General features: G+C 39.2%; 1 protein-coding gene across 1 annotated transcript in view; it reads right to left on the bottom strand.

Annotated features, from left to right (window-relative positions):
• DOK6 (docking protein 6) overlaps positions 1-15,427 on the bottom strand; it is a 525,123-nt gene that overhangs the window by 278,095 nt on the left and 231,601 nt on the right. Inside the window, exon 4 of the mRNA XM_040353904.1 lies at positions 7,366-7,485. Coding sequence (XP_040209838.1) covers positions 7,366-7,485 — 120 coding nt within the window. The remainder of the gene's footprint in view (positions 1-7,365; positions 7,486-15,427) is intronic.

Genomic DNA, 15,427 nt, shown 5'->3' on the forward strand with positions numbered 1-15,427 from the left:
TTTGCCGAAATAATTTCTTGGACTGGAAATTAATTATCTATTTATTGTTTAGAACATTTATACGGATATTATTGAGCACAGTTTGTTTGTCACATATGCATTCATAATTATTACATTTCATAATTAATTAGCACTGTATAATTTATTAAGCATCATTTAGGTTTAAGACAATTATCGGTAGGAGTGTGATTTTTGTCTTTCTTTATTGTTCACATACTTTTTGTTTATCTCTCAAGTGCCACTGACTGTTATAGATCTGTGTAGCTTGCCTCTTTTGTTAAGCATTTTCCCTTTATTTTTCCAGCCAGAGCCTACATGTGAATGTATCTATTGTTTATACTGATAAAAGGCAGGGATTCCATTAAATACAACACTGTTATGTATTTCCATTATGATTATCACATATTTTGAATACCAGCAGCACTTTGATGATCAGCTAACAGTCACCTGTTTAAGATCCATCAGGGACACATTTAAAGCAGTATTAAACCCAAAAGCAAACATGTATTATGTTGCAGATAACCAATTCTTACATGAGGGGGTGGATTTCTTTTTTGTCTTTCTTTTCTTTCGTTTCACCTGGTGATCTGCACAGTAAGTCTGTTATTTTTTAATAGAACAAGCTGGTAAAAAGTTATCTCAAAAATTAAAAAAGAATGTTGTTGTAACTGCTTTAAATACATTAGCTGGAATCTGGCTTCAATTTGTTAGCATCCCTGTCGCCACCCTCCCTATCCATGTATCCGGCCCATTTCAGGACGCCGACGCATGGACTCCTATGGGGAGGTGGAAGGGGATGTTGTTTTTTTGAAGAGCCAGAGTCTCTAATAGGCTTCAAAATAGGGTGGGCTTGGAGCTCAGAGAATGCACCCTAATACCACCCAATTGTGTGACCATAGCAAATAAATTTAAGCTATTTTCACACTACTGTGCCTCCCCGCCAATCAGGAGGCAGGTCAGTGAGACCTGTTTCCCGATTGGCCAAAGTGCAGAGTGGTCCTATTGGATACCCAGTGCTTAGGAAGAGGAGACATGCAGAGGAAACACGTGCTGGAGGAATGGACACATGGACACCTCCGCCGCCGCTGCTGCCTGCACTCTTGAGGAGACACAGGAGAAGAGGACACCACAGCCTGGTAAGTGAAGGCCCGGACCTCTGGGGGGTTGCCTTCAGAGTACCGTGAGCCCCGTGAGGGGGGTGGTTGCCATCAGAGTACTGAGAGTACCACAAACCCGTGGGGGGGTGGTTGCCGTCAGAGTACTGCGAGTACCACTGCCCCCGTAGGGGGTGATTGCCCTCATAGTACCGCAAGTCCTGCAAGCCACGCAGGGGGTGTGGGGGGGTGGTTGCCTTTACAGGGGGGGTTGCTGTTAGTGCCGCGAACCCCCTGCTGCCCCTGTCCAACCGAGTCCTGTGTGCTGTTACACAGGGACAGGGAGCATATCCATCTGGACAGGAGAGTGATTGTACGCTGTCAATATGGGGTGACATGAGCATGGTTACAGGTGACAGGAGCAATCTGATCTGCACACCACTCATCTCATTCACAGTGTTCATTATCTGTGAGGCTGCGCTATATACCATGATCTGTGAGGCTGCTGTATATACCATGATCTGTGAGGCTGTGCTATATACCATGATCTGGGAGGCTGCGTTATATACCATGATCTGGGAGGCTGCGTTATATACCATGATCTATGAGGCTGCACTATATATACCATGATCTGGGAGGCTATGCTATATACCATGATCTGTGAGACTGCGCTATATACCATGATCTGCGAGGCTGTACTATATACCATGATCTGCGGGGCTGTGCTATATACCATGATCTGCAAGGCTGCGTTATATACCATGATCTGTGAGGCTGAGCTATCTACTCTATCATCTCCATCAGACATCTCCACACTGTAATATCCACAATCACCCCCACTGTAATATCCACAGACATCTCCCCCACTGTAATATCCACAGACATCTCCCCACTGCAATATCCACATACATCTCCACACTGTAATATCCACAATCACCCCCACTGTAATATCCACAGACATCTCCCCCACTGTAATATCCACAGCCATCTCCCCACTGCAATATCCACAGACATCTCCCCACTGTAATATCCACATACATCTCCCCACTGTAATATCCACAGACATCTCCTCCACTGTAATATCCACAGACATCTCCCCCACTGTATTATCCACAGACATCTCCCCCACTGTAATATCCACAGACATCTCCCCCACTGTAATATCCACAGACATCTCCCCACTGTAATATCCACAGACATCTCCCCCACTGTAATATCCACAATCACCCCCCCCCCACTGTAATATCCACAGACATCTCCCCACTGTAATATACACAGACATCTCCTCCACTGTAATATCCACAGACATCTCCCCCCTGTAATATCCACAGAAATCTCCACCACTGTAATATCCACAGACATCTCCCCCACTGTAATATCCACCAACATCTCCTCACTGTAATATCCACAGACATCTCCCCACTGTAAGATCCACTGACATCTCCCCCACTGTAATATTCACAGACATCTCCCCACTGTAATATCCACAGACATCTCCTCACTGTAATATCCACAGACATCTCTTCACTGTAATATCCACAGACATCTCCTCACTGTAATATCCACATACATCTCCCCCACTGTAAGATCCACAGACATCTCCCCCACTGTAATATCCACCAACATCTCCTCACTGTAATATCCACATACATCTCCCCCACTGTAAGATCCACAGACATCTCCCCCACTGTAATATCCACCGACATCTCCTCACTGTAATATCCACATACATCTCCCCCACTGTAATATCCACAGACATCTCCCCCACTGTAATATCCACAGACATCTCCTCACTGTAATCCACAGACATCTCCCCACTTTAATCTACAGACATCTCCCCCACTGTAATATGGTCCACATCTCCCCCACTGTATAGGAAGATTAGTGCTTGCTTAGTCTTACCAGAGAAGCCGGCCAAACACAGGCAGTTGAGGCCGGGTGATGACGTCAGAGTGCTGCAGCAGAGCTCCGAGGGTCACATGGTGTGCCAATCCGCATATGGTGACCCGTTCAGATCATGGATCATTTACAATGCGTTGCACCACCAGTACCAATCAAAGAATTTTGATCGATCAACAAAAATTAACGATTAATCAAGGAATTAATCTTTAATTTCCATAGCCTTAAAAACAACCCATTCAGTTTAAAATAGGATTGAATGGCAAAACATGTTTGTAGAGATATTAAAAAAAAAACACTATAAATACCCTTTTCCCCCTTTTGTATAAGTGATCACATCCCTTGGTTCTTAGCTGCATACGAGCTGATTGGAGGAGAAACAGCAACACTCTGAGATTTCCAGTGAATGGTTGTGCAGTGAGGGCTTGTCAGGACAAGTCTGATTATTGGAGGAGAGCAGGCTGAGTTCCCAGCACAGTTAGGGAATTGACCTTGGTGTGTTAGCATGCTTAGCGTGGTCAGTTTTTACTGGGAAAGCAGAGGGACTTGCAGGAACACCAGGAATTTCACCAGGGATTTCAGATAAAGGACGCAATACATAGAGAACAGGATACTTTCTCATAGAAGTACATGGTACAGCAGGCACATACAGTAAAAGGAATATAATGGGTAACAAACGCTTTAATCTAATACTGTGAAGTTACAGTATATTGCCAGATAACAATGGTTATCTCATTCATGTTTTCTGATGCTAGGGTTCATCTGACACCTGTATAGTGGTGTGTTTGTTTATATGCATAGAAAAAATTACATATGGATAATTATTATGCAGAAAACTATTCTTTGTAGAACTTATTTTATTAAAAAGGAAACCATTAGGGTGTCATGCAAGATTCAATAATAATAAAAGCTGGATAATTAGGACAAATTTCACAACATTAGGCGACTTGTGTGTAGGCACCATTTATCTAGAAACAACAGAATGAGGTCAGGTAGCTCTTGCCTGAGAACAAGCTGCTTTTATGTTAAAATAGCAAGCAGACGTTAAAATAATCCAGTTATGTCTGTAAAAAGCGTACTGTACATAGCCACATTATAGAGATTAATTGATATGACAATAGAAGGTGAAACTAAAGTACGTGGCCTGTATTTTATAATCTAAGATGATTTATTTCAATAGGTCAAAGGAGTACAAGTGGGAATCACTGAAGTACTTTTAGTTCCCAAAAGTCATTGCATGGAAAAGATTTAGACCACAATCTTTTATTTGGTGGGCACCTTGAGTTCACAGGTGTGAAAGCACAATCTTGACATTTGTTTGAGATAGCATATTAAAAAGTTTTAGCATATTTCCTGGTGCATTCATTATTTAAACTCTTAATCTTATGCTTGTTCTCTCCAGCATTTGAAATAGTTGTATTACAAAAATGTAACATTTTTCCGAATGGCTTTAATCTAACCCTTTCATTTCTGTAGCTTTTTTTTTGTACACATGATATAATGTACATAGGCCTGATAATTATTTAAAGCATCCAAATTTTATATACTGTATTTTCTAAAAGTAGAGACCCTGTAAAAAAGGGGTGTCAAACTCAATTTCATCACGGGCCGCATCAGCACTATGATTGCCCTCATAAGGGCCGGTTGTATCTGTAAAGCCCCATACACACTATCAGTTTTCCTGCAGGTTTTCTCTTCAGGTTTACCAAAATCATGTAGTGCAAGGGCCTACCTGATTGCATACAAATTGAAACTCTTGAGGTTTGACCTCATATTAGATGGTTTTTGTAAACCCGAAGAGAAAACCTGCAGGAAAACTGATAGTGTGTATGGGGCTTAAGATTAGATGTCCAGCACATCCCCTCCCCTTATATTAGATGTTAAGAGCCACCCCACCATCAGAAGTTGAGTCCCCCACTCACCCTTACATCCCAGTGCACTCCCCTTTCCTTATGCTGCTGCTGGGAAGAGGCTGGATGCATTGCTTGAAAGCAGAAAGTGATGCCGCGTACAGACGGTCGTTTTTTTTTATAGAAAAAAACGTCGTTTTATGTGATGAAAAAAAAACGACGTTTTTCAAACTTCATTTTCAAAAACGATATAGCATACACACCATCGTTTTTTTCCAAAAGCTCTAGCAAAGCACGGTTCCGTTCAGCACGTACGACGGCATTCTGTTCCATTCAACGTTGTTTTAAAGTCGTTTTAACCTACACACGGTCATTTTTTATGACACAAAAAACAACGTTTTGAAAAACGACACAAAAAATTGTAGTTTTTCACAAGACATAAAACAACGTTTTCCCCACACACGGTCATTTTAATTGACGTTTTTTAAAAACATTGTTTTTTTTCATCACATAAAGTGATGGTGTGTACGCGGCATAAGGGTCTGGAGTAGGACCAGAGGAGGGCTGGAGCTCTCCTGCAGATGCAAGAGAGGTGCGAAGGCCACATGAAATGGCCGCCTGGAGGGCCGGATTCGGCCCGCGGGCCTTGTGTTTGACACCTGTGCTGTAGAATGAAATTGTGGCAGTTGCATTTTTGTGTCATGTGATAATTGTGGTACTGTTTACCAAATCTATATTTTCAGAAAACCACACACTGAAATTAATTTTAATATGATATATAATATACTATTATATTTAATATAATACTGAATGTTTTGGTAAAATATAAAAGATGAGTAAATAGATACCAAATATGTGAAAACCTCAAAAATATACATGCCTTGAAACAGCATGTTTCCTTTACCCCCTCTCTCTTACATTTATTTTTGTCTCTTTTTTTTTCTCTTATGAGTTAATTTATAATATTTGTTTATATATATCAGCTCAATATTAATACATGTTTGACCTACACATGTAGAAATTCTTAGGCCTCATACACACGACCGAACATGTCCGCTGAAACTGGTCGAATTATTTCGACGCAGGCGTGGAAGCATTGAACTTCCGCGTCAGAGAACTTCGGTGTCTTCTACGTCACCGCGTTCTCTGTCCGCGGGGATTTCGGTCTGATGGTGTGTACACACATCAGACCAAAACCTCCCAGCAGACATATCCGATGAAAACGGTCCGCGGACCATTTTCATCGGACATGTCTGGTCGTGTGTACAAGGCCTTAAAGGATAACTTTTGTTGGGTATTAATAGTTACAATATTCATACTAACATGATAAAATAACATAGAACAGTTAATTATATGTGTACGTTGAAATTTAGCCCAAACCAAAACATATTATGTTGCCTACATATATAATTGTTATTGTTTAACAAAAAGCTTGTCTATATATCCTTGTACATGTAAAAACTGTACTTTCATTCTATTGTGCAATCAATGAACCTCATTGACAAGGAAACAGCAAAGAACTATTGTAATAAAAATTGTCCAATATGCTTGTACCACACAGTGGGACTTTTGACCGTGCAAAAGTCTGCAGTGATTCCATCGGAAGTCCGACGGAAAGAAAGAGAGCAGGTTCTCTATCTAAGGTCCATCGGACTTCTGACAAAAGTCAGAGGGAGGCTACACACGGCCGGACTTTCCGAGGAAAAAAAAGCCAGTCAGACTTTTTTTCTCTGAAAGTCTGGTCATGTGTTCGAGGCATTAGTGATACTTTGGAAGCCTCTACAGATCATCAATTTAGAGTTAACAGTGCGTTATGGTCCTAGAATTATTGCTATCACTCTACTGCATGGCAATGCATGCATGCATTTCTGTTCATATGTACAGGAGGTGAGGGACTTTTTTTTTTTTTGCCTTCCTCTGGATCAACTGTGGGTATAGAATTGGGTATATGGGATTGTACGATATATATATATTTTTTTATGGTTGAACTAGAAGGACTTGTGTCTTTTTTCAGCCTGACTAACTATGTACCTATGTGTAGAATTGTTCTTTAGAGTGAAAAGGCTTAATAATTCAATGTAAAAAGAAAAACAAAAACACATCTGTGCATTAGCCAATATAATAAAAATATAGATGCATTTCATACCCTCTCTCAAAAAGGCCCCTTGTACCCTGTTTGTATTTTTCTTTGGGGAAAAAGGATGTGACAGTTGTAAATGTAGCAGCATGGTAAAAAAAAATGCACTTAAAAATGCTGCAGTCAAGTTTTTCATTGCATAAGTAACACATCATTAATAGATTGAAATTATTGCAATGATCTGTTTTAGCAATCAGCCCAATATATTTGAAGAGTTTTACAAAAATAATTGTGCTATAGTTTTTTTATAGACCTACAAAATATAAATTTGATAAATATATGACATTCAGGGTAAATGTAAACTATACATTACATAATGAAATATCTTGCACTTCTTGTGATAAAATACATAATAAAATATGTTATACACTATGCAATGACTCACCATTTTGTTCTCTTTGTACCCCAGCAGCTAGTAGGTCTGGTTCCCCAAGGCTTATATCATTAAGTCTGGTTCCTAGACACTCCACACACAGGCACTTACACCACTCCTCAGCTTCCAGTTCTGGAAAAAAAAAGATGCATAGAACAGCTCAGTAAAAATTTTTTATTGACTAGCTGTGCTATAATGCATATGCAGTACTATAGCTTACATCTACATACTGTATGTTTAGTATAATTTGACATGATTTTCTTGTGATATAAAGTCATGCTTAATTTCTTTGGAATTACATATCAACATAAAACAAGCCTGAGATTCCATTTATAGTAAGAGATAATTTGACAGTTTAAAAAGGACTCCAAAGGTTCCTGTTTGGTGAAAACCAAATGTAATCAGACCATATCTTTGTAAATATTGTTAATTTAAACCTTTCACAAAATCTCTAAAAATAAGAAGTAGCACAGAAAAACCCATGATTAGAAAAGCACACATTATCTGTTTAAATGATTAGATGATTGTAAATGTTGGACAGAATGTTACAGACTCTATGAAATAAACATTATTAGGAATGGTACATATGATAGATATTTGTTTGCTTAGCATAATATGTATTTATTATTGACACTATTGCTCATTTCTATATTTCCAGTTGAATATTGTCCAGCGTTTTTTTTTATTTTACTTACAAAAAAAAATAAAAAATCCCACTCAGATAGTGTACTAATTGTTCTTCCTTTGCATTTAGGCTACAGGCAGTAACTGTTAGGCAGTGGTAGGCCTTTTGCATTACAATTGGCTTCAGAAATGATTCCAGAAATGTTTGCATTTTGAATTGCTATGTGTCTCAAAGTCCTGTACAATTGGAAATCTCTGTGTCCTATTACACCCTGATGTTCTTGATAAGTGCAAACCATAGACAAGTAAAATTTGTGGCACACTGTTACAAATCACTCAATTAGATTTCTTGGCAGTTTCACTCTCCTGTCCAGCTCCAAAAGTTTTAGGCTGCATTCACTTCTTCACAATGCAACTCGTTTTTCTGTGTTTTTAGTGCATTTATTGTGTGACAGCATTGAGCAACCTATATAGTTGGACTGCCTTAGGGGTGACAAATGTGCCAAAGATCATGTACCTTTTTTTGACACTAAGCCAAGCGTGTTTTGTGTTGCACCCTTTGTCATTTTATTGTAAAAGACGGGACTGCTACCCACATTTGGGGTGTCATTAAGCAACAATGGTCTTTTGCTTCATGTTTCCTGCAAAGCTTAGGTGTGAATGATGCCTGCAGTGTACATTCTCATCATCTGATGCAAAGGTAGAAGCCAGATGTCAGAACAATGTAGTTCCAACCCACATATGCAGGAGATATCAGCCATGGCCACCTCATGGCTGAGGCCAAGGACAGAAAAAGAGCAGGAAGATGGTAACAACAGTAATAGAACGGGCGGTTGGCTCTTTAGTGATAACAACTGATGCGGCTAAAAGCCGCTCAGCTGTTATCCTAAGAAGCGAGAGCCGATGTCCTCCCTCCTGCCACCTTCCGCTGCTCTTTTCTTGGGCCTTCCGTCCCACCGGGAGACCCGAGCCATCTGCCAACGCATCCGCCGGCTAGGCTGGGACCCGAACAAAGCCGGATTCAGCGCTGATTGGGTCTCCGATGAAAAGTCCTGGAAGCGACGACGTCATTTGCGGTTTACTCAGCTGCCAATGGCTCAGATCTAAAAAAAAATTTTTTTTACAGTATTAAGAATCGCCAATCGCACTGAAGAAACGGTTCGCTCGTGCCATTTCCTCAGCAGTCGTGCTGTGACCAGCAGCTCCCGCGGGAGTGACGTAATCTCGGCTTCGGCCAAGCCCGCAAACCCAGAAATAACTCCGGGAGGCATGTCGCCGGTCACAGCAATGTGAATAGAATTCACAAATCTAAAAACCTTGTGCCTTTCCAAGCACTTTAATATTTTACTAGCTCCGGTCCTTTAATATCTTTCAATTACTATCTGTACCTTATATTATTAAATTTCTGTGTTTATTCTATGTAAATAAAAATGCTAAATGAAATACAAGCAACCTTAGGCACCTACATGCACCATCAGTGACTATATTAGCTTCGGGAAGGAAAGTCAAACAATATCAAATATTTCCCCACTTTCTGTGCCTAGCTATTTGTCCATAACCTATCAGATATTTTTTTCTGTTAAAAACATATATGCTAAGTAATGATGTAAGCGATGTAAGAGACAATGGTGTGACAGACCCAACTGGGACAGGGGCTTTTGGAGGGGACTGCAGGTTAGCCTCTTGCCTAATGACTATGCTACAAGCATTCAGGAAGAGGCCCTGTTATAATGACATTAGCACATTTAACAGTCAAGGAAGTCAGACTGCCAACTTGAAACTCAGCGAGAGGGTGGATGTGAAAAGAAAGCTGGTTAATGAGATTTGGGCAGCCCTTGGTCTTCTTTCTGGGGAACTGGTGCCAAACTGTCTGGGTGGGCACTGACCTGAGTCACCTATACTTTGCTAGGTGACTAGTTGTTAATTAGCTTACTGGTAATTATATCACTGTTAGATGTTAGTTGCTAGCTGTTGAAAATATTTATGTTTATGTTAGCTGTTCATTAGATGTACTGTTGGATGTACTAATGATTTTACTGTTTAAAGTTTTGCATTGTTTGGGATAATGTGATCAAGATCTTATCTGAGTTTTTGTGGTATATATTCTATGTGAGTTTACTATAAAGTCAGTTCCAGTTTGTACCTAAGCTAGTGCCATATAGTTCTTGGGTGCAATAATCAGCTATAATACCTAGTTCCTGGTTCCAGAGTGGAGGAAGCTGTATCTTGGTGGAGGCATCCAAGCGGGGTGCCAGGCGGCCCGTCACAGATAGCACACTAGAAATTCTGTGGCTGGTGACAATTCACAAGTAATAGGCTTCCTATAGATCCTTTGCTGGTCAGATGAAGGCTAGTTATAGAATTACGGCAGTGTTTTTTTCAGCAAGGAAGCAATGCATTGAAATAGGTGATAATTTTTTTCTCTGTAATTCTTGGCGATTCTGTGTCTTTTGAGTTGTTGCTAGTGAGAGAATTGCCAGTGTGCCATGGAATTATCACTACCTAAAGACATTTTAAAACTCTTACAGAGATCACAGTTCTCCCATAACGTCTCCAACTGTTTTTCTCTACTGAAGGATGGAACCACCTTTGTTCAATCATCATGCCGCTCAGCGTTTACTACTTGGACTGATACACTGGCTCAGAAATTACACAATAATGTATGATGTTGCCTACACAGGTTTGGCTTTGTTCACTAATGCCTAACACAAATCAGCCTCTGCTGCATCCTCTAGTCTACCAAGTAAAAGGAAACTGAGAAGAGGTTTCCTTCCGCGTGCAGAAGACTAATGACATCTTCTCGATGTAGGAAAAGTTATTTACCTGGAGCTCAAGGACTGCTTTTAATGATAAAAGGTGGGGCTTTTCTTAAAATGATACTGTTGCTGTAAAATTGTTACATTCATTGCATTTAGTCATGCAGACTAGTTAAGTTACCAATAGGTCAACTTTAAAACATGATCTCAGTGAACAATAACAATGTTTGAAAAGAGGGAGAGGGCATACCAATAGATTACTTTTCTTGTTTGCATGTTATAGCTCTGGAGCATCTGATAAAGCTATTGAAATGTACCTGAAGTCACCTAAGGATGTTAAGCCTCTTTTAACCACTTACCCCCCGGACCATATTGCTGCCCAAAGACCAGAGACCTTTTTGCGATTCGGGACTGCGTCGCTTTAACAGACAATTGCGCGGTCGTGCGACATGGCTCCCAAACAAAATTGGCGTCCTTTTTTTCCCACAAATAGAGATTTCTTTTGGTGGTATTTGATCACCTCTGCGGTTTTTATTTTTTGCGCTATAAACAAAAATATAGCGACAATTTTGAAAAAAATGAATATTTTTTTACTTTTTGCCATAATAAATATCCCCCAAAAATATATAAAAAAAAAATTTTTCCTCAGTTTAGGCCGATACGTATTCTTCTATATATTTTTCATAAAAAAAAATGCAATAAGCGTTAATTGATTGGTTTGCGCAAAAGTTATAGCGTTTACAAAATAGGGGGTATTTTTATGGCATTTTTATTAATATTTTTTTTTACTAGTAATGGCGGCAATCAGCAATTTTTTTTTCGGTACTGCGACATTATGGCGGACACTTCAGACACTTTTGACACATTTTTGGGACCATTGGCATTTTTTATAGCGATCAGTGCTATAAAAATGCATTGGATTACTATAAAAATGCCACTGGCAGTGAAGGGGTTAACACTAGGGGGTGGGGAAGGGGTTAAGTATGCCTGGGTGTGTTCTTACTGTGGGGGGGGTGTGGCCTCACTAGGGGAAACACGGCACACGCCCCTAGTGGCGGCTCAAAGAGCCGCCGTATAGCTACGGGCTCTCGCCCAGCAGAGCCGACCTGCCGCCGTAGAATGACGGCGGCTGGTCGGCAAGCAGTTAAAGATGATGCACAAGAAAGACTGCAAACAGTTTGCTGAAGACAAGCAGACTAAGGACATTATTGGATTACTGGAACCATGTCCTGTGGTCTGATGAGACCAAGATAAACTAATTTGGTTCAGATGGTGTCAAGCGTGTGTGGTGGCAACCAGGTGAGGAGTACAAAGACAAGTGTGTCTTGCTACAGTCAAGCATGGTGGTGGGAGTGTCATGGTCTGGGGCTGCATGAGTTCTGCAGGAACTGGGGAGCTACAGTTCATTGAGGGAACCAATGCCAGCGGTTTAGACTTTAATGGCTTTGTGTTGAGTTATTTTGAGGGGACATAAAATGTATACAAGCTGCACACTCACTACTTTACATGGTAGCAAAATGTAATTTCTTCAGTGTTGTCACATGAAAATATATAATAAAATATTTACAAAAATGTGATATACTGTATATCTAAAAAATAATCAATCCTGATGTATTGACACCGTATCTCATTTCATGGGGCCCAAAAATGCCAGGACAGTACAAATACACCTAAATGACCCATTTTTGGAAAGTAGACAGTCCAAGGTATTTAACAAAAGGCATGTTGAATTTTTTTAAGTTGTACTTTCTTGGCGCATTTTTTTTTTTACATACTGTCACTGGTGCAGTAAAGCATTATTATATACCTGATGTGGTGGTGGTGATCAGGGACACTGACTGGTGACATTATGTATAAAAAGGAAAAAAAATAGGATTTTTTTTCTAAACAGTAAACACTGTGACCAGAGCAATACAGTAGTACCATAGTAACACTGTAGCTGTGATTGGCTAGAGCTAATCACATGGTACAGATGGGCTGTGATTGACCCTGTCTGTAGAATGTGATCAATGTGATCAATCACAGCTAGCAACACATTTGTATGCAATGGATGGCATGAAATTAAGCCATCCATTATTTACAGATTTCATGTGATCTGGTCAAACATCACTTTAAATCTGCTGAATCTAGCAGTCAAAGGTAGAAGTGCTTTAGATACCCACTGCATATATATAGATATGAAACTGTAAGTGTAAGTGCTGTAAACTGTAAGTACCCAGGCACCCTCACATACCAAGGTGTGCAATGCTATTTTCAGGAGTAATTCCATATAAAATGTTATTTAGGAAGGATACTGCTTGGGGAAAAATGAACGTTGGTGCAAATAATTTTGACAGTACATACAAGCAATGACTAAAATATGACAAAGGGGGCTGTGCACCTGAAACGCATTGCTTCCCACCCATCCTGTGACATTGTCATGCTTTCAGTCAATGTGTTGCAACCGTTGTGGCTATGGATGCTGCAGGCGTTCTTCCTCTCCATGGGTCTGGCACTGTTTGATCGGAGTACTAGAGTGACATATCGACATGATGTTTCACCTTCTGCTTCTAACCTGGATTAAATTCAGAGCTTTTTTACTGTAAGTGTACTATGTTGAATAAAGTGATGCCATATTGATTCCTCCAACTCCTGCGTCCTGTTGCTGTGTTCTGTTACATATACTATTGAGTACATCTTTCCCAGATTTTCCATCAGGAGCTGCAGGAGACACTTGGGGCTAGATTGGATTTCTTTGCCAGTATTACCTCCTATATTTTTATATGGACTTTTCATGATATTGGAAGTGTTGCGTATACACATTCTTTGTGCATACATCTTTGTTTATTACTTTTCTCCTGCATTGATTTGTGAGCTAAATATCTGTGCACTACTAAAGCATGAAATACACAAATCCAAATTAAACATTTCACTTAATTAATGAACTGGCTCTGATTTAGTTTTGGAAGCGCAAAACCCTCAGGTGCAGGTTGGTGACAGCTTCCTTAATTGAAAGACTTGTTTGTGACTAGGAAGCATAGCACTTGGTTTGTTTTTTGAGCAAAAAAAAAAAAATTAATCTGTTCTTGTAAACAGATGTATTTTCGAACTGCAACCATTTTCATTTTAATATAAAACCAAAGTTGTCTTATGTGATTAATTACATCATTTACAGATGCAAACACCGTAAGAATGCTACTAAATACCTAGAGCACATAAAAGTTTGTTTTCTTAGCATGAATAATTTTACATGCACAGATAATACAAGTACAAATCTTGCTACTGTATGTATATTGTAAAACATATTCTCTTTTGACATAGCAAATATATATGTTATACTTACTGTATAACTGTATATATATATATATATATATATATATATATATATATATATATATATACATATATATATATATATATTGCTGAGCAATATATCAATATACTGGCAATGGCAAATAATCCAACCATTAGGGACTTGGGACTCTACAAGCTCAGTGTATTCACGTTAAGCCCAACTTCAGCTTTCCAGCCCATATAGGCCCCAGTCATAGTAAAAAAAAAACAAAAAAAAAAAAACAGCTATCTCTACTGTAGCTTCAATACTGACCTATACATAACTGACTCTCGGAATAAAAGAACTATACTAAATACCTAAAGCATGAAAAAGTTTGTTTTCCTAGCTTGAATAAATTCTACATGCACAGATAAAATGAGTGCAAATCTGGTTATGTATATTGTAAAAATGTTATTTGACATAGCAAGGGTTATTTATTAACGAGAGCAATGTTCATGCCTGATAGGTGTGTGAAAAAAAAAGTGTGCCTTTACATTAGCATCTTCAAATGCCACCTAATGTTCCCATTGTTTTGACAGAACAATATATATATTGTTGATATTTTTGATATTGATATTTTTAAATATCACAACAGTTTTGCAAGTCTCCTGAAGCCTGGTTCATATATTGCAGCTATTTGGCATGTGATTTGACATGTCAAATTGCATGCCAAATTGACGGCTATTGCCAAAAATATTATTTGTATTACTAACGTCAGCTTTCCATATTCATATTTTTAAAATATGAATGCTTAGCCACTGTAAAAAATATATATATATATATATATATATATATATATATATATATATATACTCTTTGGATGCCAGGTCATATGGCACATCACCTGAAAAACACCCCCATACCAATAGTGAAGTTTGGAGGTGGGAACATCATGATGTGGGCGTGGCTGTTTTTCAGCATACAGTACTGGCAAACTTCATATCATTGAAGGAAGGATGAATGGAAAAATGTACCAAGACATTCTTGATATTGCCAGGATGATGAAGATAAAAGGAGGGTGGACATTTTAGCAAGACAATGATCCCAAACACATAGCCAAAGAAACTCTCAATTGGTTTCACAGAAAGAAAATAAAGCTGCTAGAATGGCCCAGCCAATCACCTGACTTGAATCCAATAGAAAACCTATGGAAAGAACTAAAGATCAGAGTTCATAGAAGAGGTCTACGGAATCTTCAAGATTTGAAGACTGTGTGGAAGAACAGGCCAAAATCACACCTGAGCAATGAATGCAACTAGTTTTTCCATATAGGAGGTGTCTTGAAGCTGTCATTACCAACAACGGATTTTGTACCAAGTATTAAATACACTTTAGTTATGTGTGATCCCATTTTATTACACATAACCAGTGGTGGTGCATC

Source organism: Rana temporaria, chromosome 5, assembly GCF_905171775.1.
Source record: "Rana temporaria chromosome 5, aRanTem1.1, whole genome shotgun sequence".
Taxonomy (NCBI): domain Eukaryota; kingdom Metazoa; phylum Chordata; class Amphibia; order Anura; family Ranidae; genus Rana; species Rana temporaria.